This window comes from Somniosus microcephalus, chromosome 12 (genome assembly GCF_052327205.1).
Source record: "Somniosus microcephalus isolate GS21.2 chromosome 12, FLI_Smic_1.0, whole genome shotgun sequence".
Taxonomy (NCBI): domain Eukaryota; kingdom Metazoa; phylum Chordata; class Chondrichthyes; order Squaliformes; family Somniosidae; genus Somniosus; species Somniosus microcephalus.
In genome coordinates this window covers 165,438,361-165,456,925 of record NC_140998.1, presented here as the reverse complement: position 1 = coordinate 165,456,925, position 18,565 = coordinate 165,438,361, and the positions used below count along the sequence as shown (strand labels likewise).

The window sequence follows — 18,565 nt, the reverse complement described above, 5'->3', positions numbered from 1 at the left end:
ACTTCTCAGATAATGAAGCAGTCCGTGACCGCATGCAACAAGACCTGGACGACGTTCAGGCTTGGGCTGATAAGTGGCAGGTAACATTCGTGCCACAGAAGTGCCGGGCAATGACTATCTCCAACAAGCGAGAGTCTAACCACCTCCCCGTGACATTCAACGGCATTACCATCGCCAAATCCCCCACCATCAACATCCTGGAGGTCACCATTGACCAGAAACTTAACTGGCCCAGTCACAAATACGGTGGCAACAAGAGCAGGTCAGAGGCTAGGTATTCTGCAACGAGTGTCTCACCTCCTGATTCCCTAAAGCCTTTCTACCATCTACAAGGCACATGTAAGGAGTGTGATGCAATACTCTCCACTTGCCTGGATGAGAGCAGCTCCAACAACACTCAAGAAGCTCGACACCATCCAGGTCAAAGCAGCCCACTTGATTGGCACCCCATCCACCACCTTAAACATTCACTCCCCCCACCACCGGCGTACCGTGGCTGCAGTGTACACCATCTACAAGATGCACTGCAGCAACTCGCCAAGGTTTCTTCGGCAGCACCTCCCAAACCCGCGACCTCTTCCACCTAGATGGACAAGGGCAGCATGCGCATGGGAACACCACCACCTCCACGTTCCCCTCCAAGGCACACACCATCCTGACTTAGAAGTATATCGCCAATCCTTCATCATCGCTGGGTCAAAATCCTGGAACTCCCTCCCTAACAGCACTGAGGGAGTACCTTCACCACACGGACTGCAGTGGTTCAAGGCGGCGGCTCACCACCACCTTCTCAAGGGCTATTAGGGATGGGCAATAAATGCTAGACTCGTCAGCGACACCCACATCCCATAAACGAATAAAAAAAAAGTAGGGTGCGAGGAGGCTTGTGTGGAGTATAAACACCGGCATAGACCAGTTCGGCCGAACGGCCTGTTTCTGTGCTGTAAAATTCTATAGTACATCAAAGAAGTGAACGTTACCACCTCTGCAACTTGACTCAAATCATCCCCGTAAAAGAGAAAGTGAGGGGGGGGGGGGGGGGGCAAAGTTTTGTAAAAGAGACAATACTATAAAATATTCGAGAGGGAAGAAATACTTACAACTGGCCATCCTTTCGTGTGTAAAAAGTGACGGATTTGATCGTTGCTACCACCACCACCATGCACAAGGTGACGGGCACAAAGAGCATGATGACGTGCTTGGCCCCATACTTAAGAGTCAGCTCTTCCTCGTCTCCGTCCTCCTCCTGAGCCTGCCTCGTGCCGCTCTGAGACTGACCGTTGATCTCCGGAAACCGATCGTCATCATTCAGCCTCCTGCGAGCAAGATCGGACTGGACAAAGATTGGGGAGGAAGAAAAACGTAGCCATGAAAAGAAACTACTCAACAACAAAAGACAAGATACAATTTCTGAATCACAATGATGAAGGTTGCAGCATTTGAGGGGGGGGGGCGGGGGAGAGCGAGAGTGCGACGGGGGGGAGTGAGGCGGTAGGGATGGGCAGAAGAGGGGAGAAGGAGGAGGGAGGGAGACACTCCAGACAGTCCCGTCTCTGGGTCAGACGGTGCAGTGTTGAAACCCCACTCCAGACAATCCCGTCTCTGGATCAGACGGTGCAGGGTTCAAACCTCACTCTAGACAGTCCCGTCTCTGGGTCAGACGGTGCAATCTTTGCTCCAGGAATGTAACACTGGTGGAGTGCTGGGAATACCGCCCTTTGTTAATAACCAGTTTGTGCTACACCTCTGTCCTGTTAATAGATCCGAGGATCAGCTTGCCCATTTCCTGCTCCAGTCAGATGGTGATTTTCAAGTACATATGTTTCAAATTTAAAAAGCCACCGATGTTATTGGCCAATTGCTCTTTGATATGCAATCAATAATGAGCGTCACCTCCAGAAAATAAACGCAACCATCCAATATTCCACTCTACAATCGCCGTATTTTTTCCTCCCTCCCACACATGTGCAAATCTCAGGAAAATCGAGTTTTAGGCATTCCATCGCGAGTGATGCTTTATTTCACTGCGAAATCGTGTCCCATGATGAAAGCGCATGAATTGGCAACACTGCATCCAGCGGGATACTCAGGTCCGGTAAGTGTGGGTGGCCTCCCCACATTGTATGGGTTGTGGGAGCTCATGAAACCCTCTCGCCTTACAGAACTAATCCCCCTATGGGCTGGTATAAAGATAGTTACGGCCATGGAAGGAGCGTTTATGTTAATCAGCCTGCGAATCCTCCCACTACTGCACACTGTTCCCCACGGGTAGAGTGTGAAGATAGCAAAAAAAACGCCACATGCACTGGTTTTAGGAGCTAAATTGTGAGAACATTAAAAATCCCAATTCAGTCTGAGATCAGAACCTTGCTGTGTTGTACACTGTGCTTCCGGCATCTTGTTCTTTACCAGAATCTGTAAATCAGCAATCCAGGGTGAAGTTGCTCAAGGCTGAAAGCTGTTGTGTAACCTTACACCTCATGACAATGAGTAGCGTTGAGAACTGTACTGCATTTTTAACCCTTTTTGCTCAGACAGGGAGTATAATCATTTGTCACTTCAACGGGATTTCGTATTTTCAACTCTTCTAGTAGAAACAAGAAGAGGTCAGAGGCATGAGTTTTGAACTAAAAGACTTGAAATGTATGAGAATGCTGCACGTGTTCACAATTTAGCGTTGCAACCTAACTGCTCAGTGGAAGCTGCCGAAGGAAGCTCAGTGCTTGGTGCGACACTGGGCATTTGAAATTCACTAAACCCTTACCTCAAGGAGCTAAAAAAAATTTTTTTAAACAAATCAACAATGGTTTAGAGCAGTGTTCTCAAACTGGGTCCGAAGCGACTTTCCAGGGGGTCCGCCAACGTGAACGGGGCCCATTGCTGCGATGGCGCGGGCCGGGCACGCACTGTTTGCCGTTATTTTGATTTCCTTCGTTCGCTCGAGCGGTGCAGCCGAGAGCCCGCGCACCGGGGAGTTCGATGTTGGGCCTGGCGCACTTGTACAGCGAGACAGTGGGAAGCGATCGCTGGCACGGGGGCCGAGGCAGCTCTGGAAATGGACATGTAGCCGGATTAGCGGGCCCTCGGACTGACTGAGAATCCCGAGAGGCCCCGGAGACATCAGGAATGGATTTGCAGGGCTAGGGGAGGGTAGGAAGAAACCGCCATGCCAGCCTTGTCCAATGACGACCAGGCTGAGCTTCTTTCACCAAGTACAGCAGCTGGGCCTGTGACTAAAGCCGCAGTCTCAGTCACTGGCGGTGTCCTGATGGCAGAAATGCCGCACACCAGGCAGCGTCTCAGCGATATTCCAGCACAGACAGGCCAGTAAACAGTAGGTGGGGAGGGAAAAAATCCTGAAACACTCAGCAGCTGTGCAGTGAGTCGGCGGACGGTTACACCTGAAATGGTGCCACTGTTCCCAACAGGAGCCACCGAGCCAGGAAGAGCAGGGCGTTGTCATGTGATGAAATATTTAACAGGCATGTTGCTGAACCTGTAGGGAAAATAAAAGTTTTCACATCACCGATCATTAATGTTCACTATACAGGAAACTCTCGATTTACTGGCACCTAAATAACCGGAAATCTCTTAACCGGCAAAATTCAGGAGTAGGTTCAGGTAAGTTTTACTTCATATTAGTGGCCGTTCCTGGAGCGGTGGCTGAGTCACCGGGGTTCCTGCACTTGTTGCTAAGCAACAGGGACACTTGGTCTGTGGTCGGGGTTCCTGCAGCTGTTGCTAAGCAACAGGGAAGCCTGGATTTGTTGCTGTGGACGGAGCTCTCGTACCTTTTAACTATACCTCTCTGTAATCCGGACTTTTTGATGGACTGGCGTGGTGCTGGTTTCCGATAAAAAAGTTTCCTGTATTAGACAGCTCTGGCAAGATTTCATGCGAGTCCCTTTAACTGATGAACTTCCCATTCAAACATGTACATGCGCGAGGAGTTTACAATACTGTAATTTAGATGGGGAGGTCAGTGATTACTAATCCATTTGAAAAGGGGTCCTTCAGCCAAAAAAGTTTGAGAACTACTGGTTTAGAGCAGGGGTTCTCAAACAAGGGTCTATGGCCCCTACGGGACTGCAAGAAGGTTTCAAGGTGCCCGTCAAAAATAGCCAAGGTGTAGAATGTGGGCCTTGCGCAATCTGCCTATGCCTCGCTCGTTAATGAATATTTACTGTACTTTCAAAACTACATTTTCTGATTGATTTTTGAAATACTTTTGGACTTCAAGTTCACCCACCTACTTCGCACACTTCATAATGTGTAAAAATTCAAATCGAAAAAGGCATTTCCTTTCAGATACGAGTTTGCCGGATAAAAATACACTTCACATGAAACATTCCCTCGAAGCTCTCTCTGCTGGTCCCACGCAGCCATTTTGCAAAATAGAGCTTCCGTGAACTGCAGAGCCAATGAGGCTGGGGCTGGGAGATTTGAATGCGCAACGTGGACGCGCGGAGAACAGAGTGAGTGAATGAACTGCGAGCATGCGAGGCGGGCCTCTCACTGTCTCTCGGACGTTTCTTTCAGCCTCACAGCTCAGGGACCCCGGGCCCGTCTCGACTTTGTTCATGTTTCTGCTGCTTTCTTTTTCTTCCTTGAATCGAGTGACATCGTGTCACCTTGCCTCCAACGGCCGCCTATTCTCCCCCTGTTGACAAGGTGATTTCTCCCCCTTTGTTGTAAACAAGAGCTCTTCAGGTTTGACCGAAACAAAGTCACGGTTAAAGCTGGGGTGTGGGGGTGTTGTTATTTAATGTGGAATTGGGAACCAGCTGTTTGCTCAGTCCGAGCGCCAGACGGGGTTACTTTCCAACTTCCTGATAACATACCGTCAGGAAGAGGGATTTCACACTATTAGAGACCTAGTATTATCTTTGTTCAAGCATCTAGACTGTACTTCAGCTCATCCAAAACTCTGCTGCCTGCGTCTTATCTCGCACCAAGTCCTGCTCACCCATCTGTTCCTTCCCCCATCTCTGTAAATGGCGGGGCGAAGGGAGTGGGGATGCACAAGGGACCAGAGTTGGAGGAACGCAGAGTACTTGGTAGGTTGTAAAGCGAGAGAATGTTACAGAGATAGGGAGGGGAGAGGCCACGAAAGGATTTCAACAGGAGGATGAGAATTTTAAATTTGAGGCGTTGGGGGAGTGGCAGCCAATACAGGTCTGAGAGCACAGGGCGATGGGTGAACTGGATATGATGTGAGATAGGGCAGGGGTGCTCAAGCAGGGGTCATTGGCCTGCTAGGACCTAGGGGTCCACGAGAAGGTATCAAGGGGTCCGCCATAAATCAGGGAATGTGCAGAATGCAGGCCTTGCGCAATCCGCCTACGCCCCTCTAAAGAATTTTGAAACTGCGCTTGAGCGCCACCACCATTCGATTCAGCCAATGGCCAGTAACTGAGTTTCGTCACTCACACAGGCGCAAGAAGGCTCACAACTGCAACACCCCTCACCCGAGGGTCAATCTGGGACCCATGCCCCTCACCCGAGGGTCAATCTGGGACCCATGCCCCTCACCCGAGGGTCAATCTGGGACCCATGCCCCTCACCCGAGGGTCAATCTGGGACCCATGCCCCTCACCCGAGGGTCAATCTGGGACCCATGCCCCTCACCCGAGGGTCAATCTGGGACCCATGCCCCTCACCCGAGGGTCAATCTGGGACCCATGCCCCTCACCCGAGGGTCAATCTGGGACCCATGCCCCTCACCCGAGGGTCAATCTGGGACCCATGCCCCTCACCCGAGGGTCAGTCTGGGACCCATGCCCCTCACCCGAGGGTCAGTCTGGGACCCATGCCCCTCACCCGAGGGTCAATCTGGGACCCATGCCCCTCACCCGAGGGTCAATCTGGGACCCATGCCCTGCACCCGAGGGTCAATCTATGACCTATGCCCCTCACCCGAGGGTCAATCTATGACCCATGCCCCTCACCCGAGGGTCAATCTGGGACCCATGCCCCTCACCCGAGGGTCAATCTATGACCCATGCCCCTCACCCGAGGGTCAATCTATGACCCATGCCCCTCACCCAAGTCTCAATCTATGACCCATGCCCTTCACCAGTCTCTATCTGGTTCCCAGCACCAACAACAAGTTTCATATTAAGCAAGTAGAACAAAAAATAATAAATATATGTTTAGTTGTATAAACTAACTATTATACAGAAAAAAACTGTCTTGTGTTACAATTAGCAAGTGAATCAGTGTGTGCAAAATAATCACCTTTGTAGCATTGAGAGTTATCTGACAACACCGAATCCTCTTCCCCTGCAAGTAACTGGGCTGCTCTGCTATTACCACCAATATCGAATAGCAGAAAATGAAATTTGCAGTCATGGAAAGTCTGGAGTCTGTAGCAAAATGCAGAATTTTGCAAACTGTTTAAACAGCAAAGTCTCCATTCTGCCAGCAGAATAACTTCAGTTTCTGACGAGTAGAAACTTGACTCCTATTGAATAACAGCATAACCGATTTATTTTTCTGGGCAGTGCGACTGATCTCTCCAAGGAGCAGGTAGCATTTTCCAATAAATATCTTGCTTCAAGGCAAAGCTTCAAGAAAATTTAGTTTTTTTTTTTTAAAATAGTGTTTGACGTACACATTGATAAGCTGCTCTGAAGAAAATTGCTAAGTAGATTATTGCGGTTTTAAGAAAAATAATTTTGCATATCAGAAAAATTACCCCACACAAGGCGATTTGGCCCATCGCGCCAGTGCTGGTCAGAAAAGAGCTAGCCAGCCTAATCCCACCTTCCAGCTCTTGGGCCGTAGCCCTGCAGGTTACGGCTCTTCAGGTGCACATCTAAGTACTTTGTAAATGTGATGAGGGTCTCTGCCTCTACCACCCTTTCGGGCAGCGAGTTTCAGGCCCCCACCATCCTCATCGCCCCTCTAATCCTTCTACCAACTACTTTAAATCTATGCCCCCTGGTTCTTGACCTCTCTGCTAAGGGTAGTAGGTCCTTCCTATCCACTCTATCTAGGCCCTTCATAATTTCATCTGTTTATGTTTATACATATGTTTATAAAAACTTATAAATGGAGACAATTCTGAGGAGGAGCATTATGTTACTGTGTGTAGTGTACATTGCCTGTTGTTGTCCATTGGGACACTGGAGCTCAAATATCTTCAGTGCTGCCTACTTTTAGCAGAGGAAGAAAATAGTGACTTAAAAGCTGTCAAATCCTTCCTTTCTGCTTTCTTGAATCTCTCTGGACTGACTGAACACAGGCCGGGGATCAAACCTGGGTCATTCTTGTCTGTTTGCCTCAGCTCTGCACTCGGCAATGAATTTATAACTGAATCACTCAGGCTGTTTAACCAGCAGTTTTCAACTGTTGAATTAAGCAGTGACAGACATCAGTAAAGCTACAGGCATTTCCTTTTACACCGTTTATTGATAAACTAGAGCACCATTTTAAGGATATGTGAGCGTTAAGTTTTATTGGAATGTTACTGCTCCATTTCGTAGCATGACGTGGCAATATAAAAGCTTTTATAAAGTTCCAAAGTCTCCTTGGGAATGTCATTCAATTTGTCCTTGAACATTAACAGCTGTTACTTTTCAGTCCCATCAAAGGGGAATCTTACAGGAACTTCTAAACCAGTTAGCTTACAAGTCACACCTTTATGCATGTATGTGTCTCCAACTAGTTAAGTTTACACCCGGCCCTCAAGGGTTTGAAAATAGCAATTATAAAAAGGTAGAGAATTTATATACAAGATTTCACAGCAAGAATACATTTAAATGTAGCTGAATCTGTATTTAAATACACTTAAACTGTATTAATTTAACAAAAATGTAAAATTCTGGCCAATTTTACTGAATCAGGCAAATCTTAAGACTTAATCCTCAAAACATTTTCTGCTCTCCTGGGGGCTCCCGACCCAGAGGGGGCCACGGACCCAGACTGGTGTCCAGTCCATGGGTCAGCAGCCTTCAGACAAGTGCCCATTTGGTCAGGCCAGACCCTACACTGTGCTGGGTGCCAGTGTACAGTGGAGCCTCATCCTGCCTTCACGTGACAGCCACACGGGCTTACTGTCCAGCGAGAAGGCAGTGACTAGTGGGGTACCGCAGGGATCGGTCCTTGGACCCCAGCTATTCACAATATATATTAATGATCTGGACGAGGGAACTAGATGTAATATCTCCAAGTTTGCAGACAACACAAAGCTGGGTGGGCGTGTGTGTGCTGTAAGGAGGATGCCGAGAAACTCCAGGATGATTTGGACAGGTTGGGTGATTGGGCAAAAGCATGGCAGATGCAACATAACGTGGATAAATGCGAGGTTATCCACTGTGGTGTCAAAAACAGGAAGGCAGATTATCTGAATGGCAATAGATTGGGAGAAGGGGAAGTGCAACGAGACCTGGGTGTCATGGTGCACCAGTCGCTGAAGGTAAGCATGCAGGTGCAGCAGGCAGTTAAGGAGGCAAATGGCATGTTGGCCTTCATAGCGAGAGGGTTTGAGTACAGGAACAAGGATGTCTTGCTGCAGTTGTACAGGGCCTTAGTGAGACCACATCTTGATTATTGTGTGCAGTTTTGGTTGCCTTATCTGAGGAAGGATGTTCTTGTCATGGAAGGAGTGCAGCGAAGATTCACCAGGCTGATACCTGGGATGGCAGGAATGACGCATGAGGAGAGATTGGGTCGATTGGGCTTATACTCGCTGGAGTTTAGAAGAATGAGAGGGGATCTCATTGGAACTTATAAAATTCTGACAGGACTGGACAGACTAGATGCAGGAAGGATGTTCCCGATGGTCAGGGAGTCCAGAACCAGGGGTCACATTCAAAGGATAAGGGGTAAGCCACTTAGGACAGAGATGAGAAGGAATTTCTTCACCCAGAGAGTGGTGAACCTGTGGAATTCTCTACCACAGAAGGCAGTGGAGGCAAATTCATTAAATATATTCAAGAAGGAGTTGGATATATTTCTTAAGGCTAAAGGGATCAAGGGATATGGAGAGAAAGCAGGGACAGGGTACTGAGTTTGGATGATCAGCCATGATCTCATTGAATGGCGGAGCAGGCTCGAAGGGCCGAATGGCCTACTCCTGCTCCTATCTTCTATGTTTCTATGAGAGCCACCAGACAGTAATTAGCAACAGAGCACCTTGTCCAATTTTTCGCTCCATAGCCCCGAGCCCCAGAAGTCAATAGTAATTCCCCAGTGGCTGCTCTCTAGCCCAAATCCATTTACTCTGTATAGATCAGGCATTGAACCTGGGAGCTGTTGGTGGGTGCAGCTTAATAGCTCAGCACACAATACATTTAGCCTCTAAATCATCAGAGGAGGTTTTTCACTGGCGTGTTCCTGTAAGGATTATATCTTGGAAAGGAAAATAACAAACAGGTTAAATTATGAGGCGAGGCTTGGCTTAGATTACCTTGTGTTTAGATGGTTGAGGGGTGATCTAATCAAGGTATTTAAAATGATTTGATAGGATAGATACGGAGATCTGGTGGGGGGGAAATCAAAAACAAGGGGCCATAACCTTAAAATTAGAGCCAGGCCATTCAGGAGTGAAATCCGGAGGCACTTTTTCAATCTGCAACTCTATTTCCACCAAAAAGGCTGTGGCTGTTGGGGGACAATTGGAGCTTTCAAGACTGAGGTCGATAGATTTTCGTTAGGTAAGGGAGCAAAGGTGGGAAAATGGAGTCAAGATACAGATCAACTAACTGAATGGTGGAATAGGCTCAAGGGGCTGAATGGCATCCTGTCCTGTTCCCATGTCTTGGGTAAAGGCACAGAGATTATGGGGGTGAGGGTGGAGAGAAAGAGAAAGGAGGGGGAGGGGGAAGGAGAACAACGAACACCAAAACACACACTTAGAAGAACTGCTCCAATAGTTGAGCCTGTTAAAAATATTCTCGATCACTAATACCTCAGTGAAGCTCAGCTAAAGTCAGTAAATCAGACCAGACTAATGCAAGATCTTTTGAAATGTACTCGCTTCCGGATGTATTCCTACAACAAATCCCCTCAGCAAGGCTATCCTCCCAATACAACCAAAACTAACATCAGCAACTTCCTCTTCTACACACCCAACCACTGATACGGAACTGGTGAGCTCCAGCTCAACTTTAAACTTAGAAATCCACCACGGAAAATTCTCCTGTAGCAACACCGACCTTTCCTGCTTGTCGCTGTGCCAGGAGATAAGTTTCTCCGATAGAGAGTTTCTTGCTAACGCGCAATAACAAAGCCGCGTGAACGGAGAAATTCCCGTTACATCAGACGCAGGGCCTAGACAAACTTTGCTGCCTCGCCTCCATCACGGCTCGTAGCCTACCTGGGCAGGTCTGACAGTCTCGCCAGACATCTCCTCGCTGAGGATCAGCAAAGGAACACACTCCTCATTTTCAGCAGCACTATCCATTTTCAAACAGTCCTGCTCACAACTTTGGCAGGTTGTGGGCGTTTGTCTTTCTGCGTCAAGGCAAACCTGGTCAGAGAATAAGACAGGTGTTTGCCACTGATCTGTACACACACTGTAAACTTACACAACTGGGCAGCGAGGTTTTAGTGAGTCAGCACTATAGACAGAGTCAAAGAATAAGACAGCGAATGAAGCCAAGAACATGAAGTGCTGTAATATGTACATTGTGTAAAGTGAACTACATATTACAACAATTTGTATTTATATTTTAAGGTAGTAAAACACCCCAAGGTGCATCACAGGGACGTTTTACTACGTTTATGCGCTTTGTAAATGCAAGCCACAGAGATATTAGGACAAGCTTGGTCAAAGAAGTAGGCTTTAAGGAGCATCTTAAAGGAGGAATGAGAGGCAGAGAGGTTTAAGGGAGGGAATTTCTGAGCTTAGGGTCTTAGCTGAAAGCACAGCCACCAATGGTGGGGCGATGGAAATTGGCATGTTGCAAGAAGCCAGAATTGGAGGAACGCAGAGATCGTGAAGAGTTGTAGAGCTGGAGGAGGTTAGAGATAGGTCATGGAGGGATTTGAACACAAGGATGAGAATTTTAAAATCGAGGCGTTGCTAGCCAATGTCAGTTAGCAAGCACAGGGGGTGATGGGTGTACAGGACTTGGTGTGTGTCTGGATACAGGGGTTTTAATTTAATTTATGTTTAGAGTACAGTATAAATAAAATAAACCCAGTTAAAAAAGCAATTAGCTCATCAAACTAATTTCCCTGCAAATCATAGACAATTCGCCCAAAGACAATCACAACCTCTCAGGCAAGGCAAAGATAAATCTTCCTAGACCAAGCTCTGTTAAATCTATCCCCAACTCTCAAAACTAACAATGAAATACCAGGACATCAGTCCAATCCTACACCATACATTGATCGCTGATCAGCAGCAGTTCCATCACCTAAATCTAGCCAACATTATCACCCTCCGGCAGAATCTCGCCCCATGGCTCAGTTAGTACAAACAGCTGGAGCTGAACTACACAGCTCAGGGCAAACTCAGGTCCAACCCCCAGTCAGTCAGACTGGCACTCAGTCAGACTGGCACTCAGTCAGACTGGCACTCAGTCAGACTGGCACTCAGTCAGACTGGCAGTTACAGCACGAAATGTGCCTCAGCAACCTGAGGCGAGAGAGACAGACAACGCAGGTAGGATCAGACTGTGGCGATCCTTCTGGTCAAAGGGTCTGCGAACATTCACAATCTGGGTTTATACATGGAAGAAAAAATAGCAACTTGGGGTGAGATAATGGAGAGCAATCAGAACCATGTGTTAACCGAAGAAAAGGGAAAACATTCTTAAAAGTGTAAATATCAAACCAAGAAAGTTCCCAGTTAGATGTTTTAAGGGAGACAAACATTACAAGCCCCCAAAAAAAGGACAGTTCACAGCTGAGTCAAGTGAATTCCAACTTCAGTTTTCCAGGTCATCCGGTGTGGAGCTCAGGGACATGCGCGCGTGTGTGCACTTGCTCGTTCCTCTACAAGTGAATCCTGGCTCAGCTGGTCTATCACCCACTCTAAACTATTAGGGACAACTGTTCTCTTGGCCCACAGCCTCTTAAGCAGTAATACCCTTTCGCAGCGATGAGCTTCTGATCTACATTTTAAGCTGAGCGACACCTCAACAATCGGCCCCATTTTGCTGGCCAGGCAACCAAACAGGACAGCAGAGTCATAGCAAAAACTTCAACTAGGAAAGCAATTCAATCCTGTTCATCAGGAGCATTAGCGGTTACACTGACCTTCCCCAATGGTCTCATAGGTAGAGACATTGTCTGGTTCAGGACTAAGTCATGACCAGAAGCTCCCAGATTCTATTCTCCTCAACATAGTTAGCCTGATATCAGCAGCAGCAGCAATTGAGGCTCTACAATTTAGAGAGGGGGGGGGGGGAAACAAAGGGGGGAAAGAAGAGTCTCCTATCCTCACCCCCGGTCACTATTCGGGGACACTCATTGTCTAGGTGTACATGAAGGATAGCCATGGACAAGGCATACATGGACTGCTGGCATCTCAAACCGTATCAATCTAGGCTCAGCACCTTAAGGGGAGAAAGTTAGGCAGAGCACAGGGCCAACCCCCAGCAGAGTGAAGAATAACCAAGCTGAACAACACAGACTGGGAAATCTAAAAGAAAACCAGTTGGGAGGATGGGTGGCAAAAGTATCATTTAAGAATAAAACCATTCATTCTTCAAGCTCCGTCAAATCAAAAGTTCAAAGTCCAATCACTCGGAGGCTATTAAGCACCAACAGTGGAACTACTGTACAGAAGTGACATGAACTTTCCGAATACTCAATCTTAGACACACCCTTCATAAAACATTTTCACAAGTATATGGAAAATACTTTCAATACAACTGCCATGCTAACAATGACACAAGAACAATTCACACACCTTTTTAGTCCATTAAATTAAAATGCTTCAGTTGCATTAACTACAGTGGTGTAAATACTGCACTCAACGATTTCAGGTGCCTAACAAATAAAGAGAGGGCATGTGGGAGAAAAATCCCTGGAAATGCACTGAATTTCTTTGAGCATTATTCAGAATTATATATTTGGAGCAAGCATTCTGTACTAGAAGCGAGAACAGCATTTTCAAAATCAACACACTACACCCTGAAGTGCAAAAACCAATGGTCCAAATACCAAAACAATTTCTCGATACTATCAAAACAGAGCAATTCTGGCACACACAAGTGATTGAAGAGAAAGGGCACCATCCATTCGAATTACTACTAGGAGTGTCTGTTGTCAACCACTGACCGAAACCAAGAGTTGATCCTGAAATAGGACACACGGCACGTATGTGTTTAATCGACTCTAACCTTATTTAAAATCAGCAATTTACACCAGAACATTGCTCCTGATCGATCAGAAGTATTGTGACCATCTATACTTTTTCCTCTGAAATCAAACTTTCATAGAATCATACAGCACAGAAGGCAGCCATTTGGCCCATTGTGCCTGGCCGACTCTGAAAAAGCTATCCAATTAATCCCACTCACCCCGCTCTGTACACAGTCCTGCAAGTTTGTCCTTTTCAAGTAGTTATCCAATTATCTTTTGAAAGTTACTACTGAATCTGCTTCCATCACCCTTTCAGGCAGTGCATTCCAGATAATAACATCTCTCGGTGTAATGAAGAGTCCTCCTTATTCCCCCGCACCCCTGTTTTTTTTGCCAATTATCTTAAAACTGTGACCTCCGATTACCAATCCTCCTGCCAGTGGAAACAGTTTTTCTTTATCAAAATGCTTCAGAATTTTAAGTGCGAGAGATCATAAAGGTATTAAATCAGGAGCGTGAGGTCTCACCGAGTTGGTCTGATAGTTTTCTGAGGCATTTTCTCTCGGCTGTCCACCCTGAAACGCGGGCACAACCTGGGCAGATAGTTCCGACATCGGGGAGGTCCCACGAAGCAAATCAAATGGTCTGTCAATGCAGGCCTTCTAACTCACTGCAAGACACACAAGGGAAAAATACTCGTAGTTAAAAAAATTACCTTCCCATACTCCTTTATCTATCCACTATCTTCAAGACACCCAATATGGTCAGCCTTTCCTGATGGCTTTGACATTTCCTTACCAACTTGCTGGCGTGGACAGATGTCCCTATAAATCACCAGATCATCACCAGTCAACCAGGATTCAACTGACCAGGTCATAGTTGGGAGCTTCTCAATCACTTTCAAACTGGAGAGGTGCAGTGAGCCTCAAATCCTCAGCTATGGGGCCTTCGTGACAATGACAAACGTCCTTGTGGACAAATACAAACCATGTACAGGAAACTCTCGATTCACCGGCACCTAAATAACCGGAAATCTCTGTTAACCGGCAAAATTCAGGAGTAGGTTCAGGTAAGTTTTACTTCATATTAGTGGCCGCTCCTGGATCTGTGGCCGGGTTCCTGCACCCGTTGCTAAGCAACAGGGACGCTTGGATCTTGTGGCCGGGTTCCTGCACCTGTTGCTAAGCAACAGGGAAGCCTGGATTTGTTGCTGTGTACAGAGCTCTCCTACCTTTTACTATACCTCTCTGTAATCCGGACTTTGATAAACCGGCACCACGCCGGTCCCGTTGGTGCCAGATAAAAGAGAGAGTTTCCTGTACTGCATTGCTGCATCATGGCCGCTAACTAAGCTATTGGGTGACCTACGATCTTTAAATGCTGGTGAAGGCAAGGCCCTAAAATGGCTGGAATATGCCAAGTTGGCACATGCTAAATAAATGAAATCCCTGGAACACGGCAAGATGTGGCAGAGGAATATAAAATGCTTGAAACAGCCAATGCAAAAACAAAATGGACTGAATTCAGGGGCACTCCGTGTCATAGGAACAGGAAGAGGCCATTCAGCCCCTCGAGCCTGTTCCATCATTTAAATAGATCATGGCTGATCTGTATCCTAACTCCATTTACCTGCCTTGGTTCTGTAACCCTGAATCCTCTTGCCCAAGAAAAAATCTGTCAATCTCAGTTTTGAAATTTTCAATTGGCCCCCAGCTCCAACGGCTTTTTGGGGAAAAGAGTTCAAAATTGCCACTACCCTTTGTGTGAAGAAGTGCTTCTTCAGATGACCCCTGAATGGTCAAATCAACAACAACTGGCATATATAGTGCCTTATGGTAGGAAAACATCCCAAGGCGCTTCACAGGAGCAATTATCGAACAAAATTTGACACCGAGCCGGGTCAAAGAGGTAAGTTTTAATGAGCATCTTCAAAGGAGAGAGAGAGAGAGAGAGAGAGATAGGTTTAAGGAGGGAATTCCAGAACTTGGGGCCGAGGCAGCTGAGGGTGAAGTGATCAAAATTGGAGATGCGCAAGGGCCAGAATTGGAGGAGCGCAGAGATCCAAGGGCTAGGGGCATGCGGTTCTCGCAAGCGCCCCTGGGATCACGTGGGCTGGCCCAACCAATAAAAGAATGGGGATCCTCATTCATTATCAGGACTCCAAATGTACAGAAACCCCATAAGCATGAATGGGAATACCCCAATACACCTAGACATCACATATGATCATGATTAAAAAACATTTCAATTCATTTTTTGAAAATTAAATTTCAATGTTTTAAAGGGGCTAAAAATAAACTTACTTTATTGCACAGGTTTTTTAAATGTGTAAATGCTTAAAAAAACATCAAAATAAAATTTTATCAAACTCTTACACTGGTAAAAGCAGACATTACGGGCCAATTAGAGCAAGGCCATTCAGGGGTGATGTCAGGAAGCAATTCTTCACGCAAAGGGTAGTGGAAATCTGGAACTTTCTCCCCAAAAATGCACTGGATGCTGGGGGTCGATTGAAAAATTCACGACTGAGATTGTCAGAATTTTGTTAGGTAAGGATCCTTGTGTCTGTATATAAACAGACACACAGATTGACACCGAGGGGGAGGGCGCGCGGAGGGGAGGCACACTGACTCCCCCCAAGCGGTGAGGGCGAGGGGAGGCACACTGGCTCCCCCCCGAGCGGTGAGGGCGAGGGGAGGCACACTGGCTCCCCCCGAGCGGCGAGGGCGAGGGGAGGCACACTGGCTCCCCCCGAGCGGCGAGGGCGAGGGGAGGCACACTGGCTCCCCCCGAGCGGCGAGGGCGAGGGGAGGCACACTGGCTCCCCCCGAGCGGCGAGGGCGAGGGGAGGCACACTGGCTCCCCCCGAGCGGCGAGGGCGAGGGGAGGCACACTGGCTCCCCCCGAGCGGCGAGGGCGAGGGGAGGCACACTGGCTCCCCCCGAGCGGCGAGGGCGAGGGGAGGCACACTGGCTCCCCCCGAGCGGCGAGGGCGAGGCACACTGGCTCCCCCCGAGCGGCGAGGGCGAGGGGAGGCACACTGGCTCCCCCCGAGCGGCGAGGGCGAGGCACACTGGCTCCCCCCGAGCGGCGAGGGCGAGGGGAGGCACACTGGCTCCCCCCGAGCAGCGAGGGCGAGGGGAGGCACACTGGCTCCCCCCGAGCGCGAGGGGAGGCACACTGGCTCCCCCCGAGCGGCGAGGTCGAGGGGAGGCACACTGGCTCCCCCCGAGCGGCGAGGGCAAGGGGAGGCACACTGGCTCCCCCCGAGCGGCGAGGGCGAGGGCAGGCACACTGGCTCCCCCCGAGCGGCGAGGGCGAGGGCAGGCACACTGGCTCCCCCCGAGCGGCGAGGGCGAGGGCAGGCACACTGGCTCCCCCCGAGCGGCGAGGGCGAGGGCAGGCACACTGGCTCCCCTCGAGCGCGAGGGCAGGCACACTGGCTCCCCCCGAGCGGTGAGGGCGAGGGCAGGCACACTGGCTCCCCCCGAGCGGTGAGGGCAGGCACACTGGCTCCCCCCGAGCGGTGAGGGCGAGGGCAGGCACACTGGCTCCCCCCGAGCGGTGAGGGCGAGGGCAGGCACACTGGCTCCCCCCGAGCGGTGAGGGCGAGGGCAGGCACACTGGCTCCCCCCGAGCGGTGAGGGCGAGGGCAGGCACACTGGCTCCCCCCGAGCGGTGAGGGCGAGGGCAGGCACACTGGCTCCCCCCGAGCGGTGAGGGCGAGGGCAGGCACACTGGCTCCCCCCGAGCGGTGAGGGCGAGGGGAGGCACACTGACTCCCCCCGAGCGGTGAGGGCGAGGGGAGGCACACTGACTCCCCCCCGAGCGGTGAGGGCGAGGGGAGGCACACTGACTCCCCCCGAGCGGTGAGGGCGAGGGGAGGCACACTGACTCCCCCCGAGCGGTGAGGGCGAGGGGAGGCACACTGACTCCCCCCGAGCGGTGAGGGCGAGGGGAGGCACACTGACTCCCCCCGAGCGGTGAGGGTGAGCGGAAGCACACTGACTCCCCCCGAGCGGTGAGGGTGAGAGGAGACACACTGACTCCCCCCGAGCGGTGAGGGTGAGAGGAGACACATTGACTCCCCCCGAGCGGCGAGGGTGAGAGGAGACACACTGACTCCCCCTGAGCGGTGAGGGTGAGGTGAGGGGAGACACACTGACTCCCCCCGAGCGGTGAAGGGGAGGGTGAGGGGAGACACACTGACTCCCCCTGAGCGGTGAGGTTGAGTGGAAACACACGGACTCACCCCGAGCGGTGAGGGTGTGGGGAGACCCACTGACTCCCCCCGAGCGGTGAAGGTGTGGGGAGACCCACTGACTCACCCCGAGCGGTGAGGGTGTGGGGAGACACACTGACTCCCCGCGAGCGGTGAGGGTGTGGGGAGACCCACTGACTCCCCCCGAGCGGTGAGGGTGTGGGGAGACCCACTGACTCCCCCCGAGCGGTGAGGGTGTGGGGAGACACACTGACTCCCCCCGAGCGGTGAGGGTGTGGGGAGACACACTGACTCACCCCGATCTGCTCCTTCTCACGGACTCCAGCCGCTGCTCGGCGCCGCCTGCTTCCGCCTGGCGGACGTGACGCCGAAAAAGGTGCAGATTCCAGACGTCACATCCGGCAGGAGCGGGGCGGGGCCGAGCGCCCGACGTCACGGCGCTGCGGGCACGTGACCAACGACACACTGCGAGGCTTCCCGCCTTTTCCTCACATGCTGCGCAGCCTCAGTTCCCTCGGCCCGAGCTCCTGATGCCCGAGATCAGCGCTGGAGGGGCGGGCCATTGGGCCCATTGCTGGGAGCGCTGCTAACCCCACACTGCAGCTCTGCACTCCAGTCCCAGCACTGCCTTTGCTGCATCCCTGTTGGCAGTGGTTAATGGGCACAGTGGTGTTGTGGTTAATGGGTATGGTGGTGTGTTTAATGGGCACAGTGGTGTTGTGGTTAATGGGCACAGTGGTGTGTATAATGGGTACGGTGGTGTCATGCTTAATGGGCACAGTAGTGTGGTTAATGGGTACAGTGGTGTTGTGGTTAATGCGTATGGTAATGTCGTGGTTAATGGGTACGGTGGTGTGGTTAATGCGTATGGTAGTGTCGTGGTTAATGGGTACGGTGGTGTGGTTAATTGGCACAGTGGTGTAGTGGTTAATGGGTATGGTGGTGTGGTTAATGGGCACAGTAGTGTGATTAATGCGTTAAGTGGTGCTGTGGATAATGGGTACAGTGGTGTAGTGGTTAATGGGCACAGTGGAGTAGTGTTTAATGGGCACAGTGGTGTTGTGGTTAATGGGCACAGTGGTG

At 50.0% G+C, this 18,565-nt stretch overlaps 1 protein-coding gene across 2 annotated transcripts in view; it reads right to left on the bottom strand.

The window, feature by feature from the left end:
* psen1 (presenilin 1) overlaps positions 1-17,882 on the bottom strand; it is a 116,801-nt gene extending 98,919 nt beyond the window's left edge. Inside the window, exons 1-4 of one of the 2 annotated variants that reach the window (XM_086003781.1) lie at positions 17,779-17,882; positions 13,788-13,930; positions 10,322-10,474; positions 1,101-1,333 (exon numbers count right to left, since the gene is read on the bottom strand). In XM_086003781.1, coding sequence (XP_085859907.1) covers positions 1,101-1,333; positions 10,322-10,474; positions 13,788-13,874 — 473 coding nt within the window. In that variant the 5' untranslated portion in view covers positions 13,875-13,930; positions 17,779-17,882. The remainder of the gene's footprint in view (positions 1-1,100; positions 1,334-10,321; positions 10,475-13,787; positions 13,931-17,778) is intronic. The other variant, XM_086003782.1, reaches the window with a different exon arrangement.
* Positions 17,883-18,565: the final 683 nt, after the last annotated feature.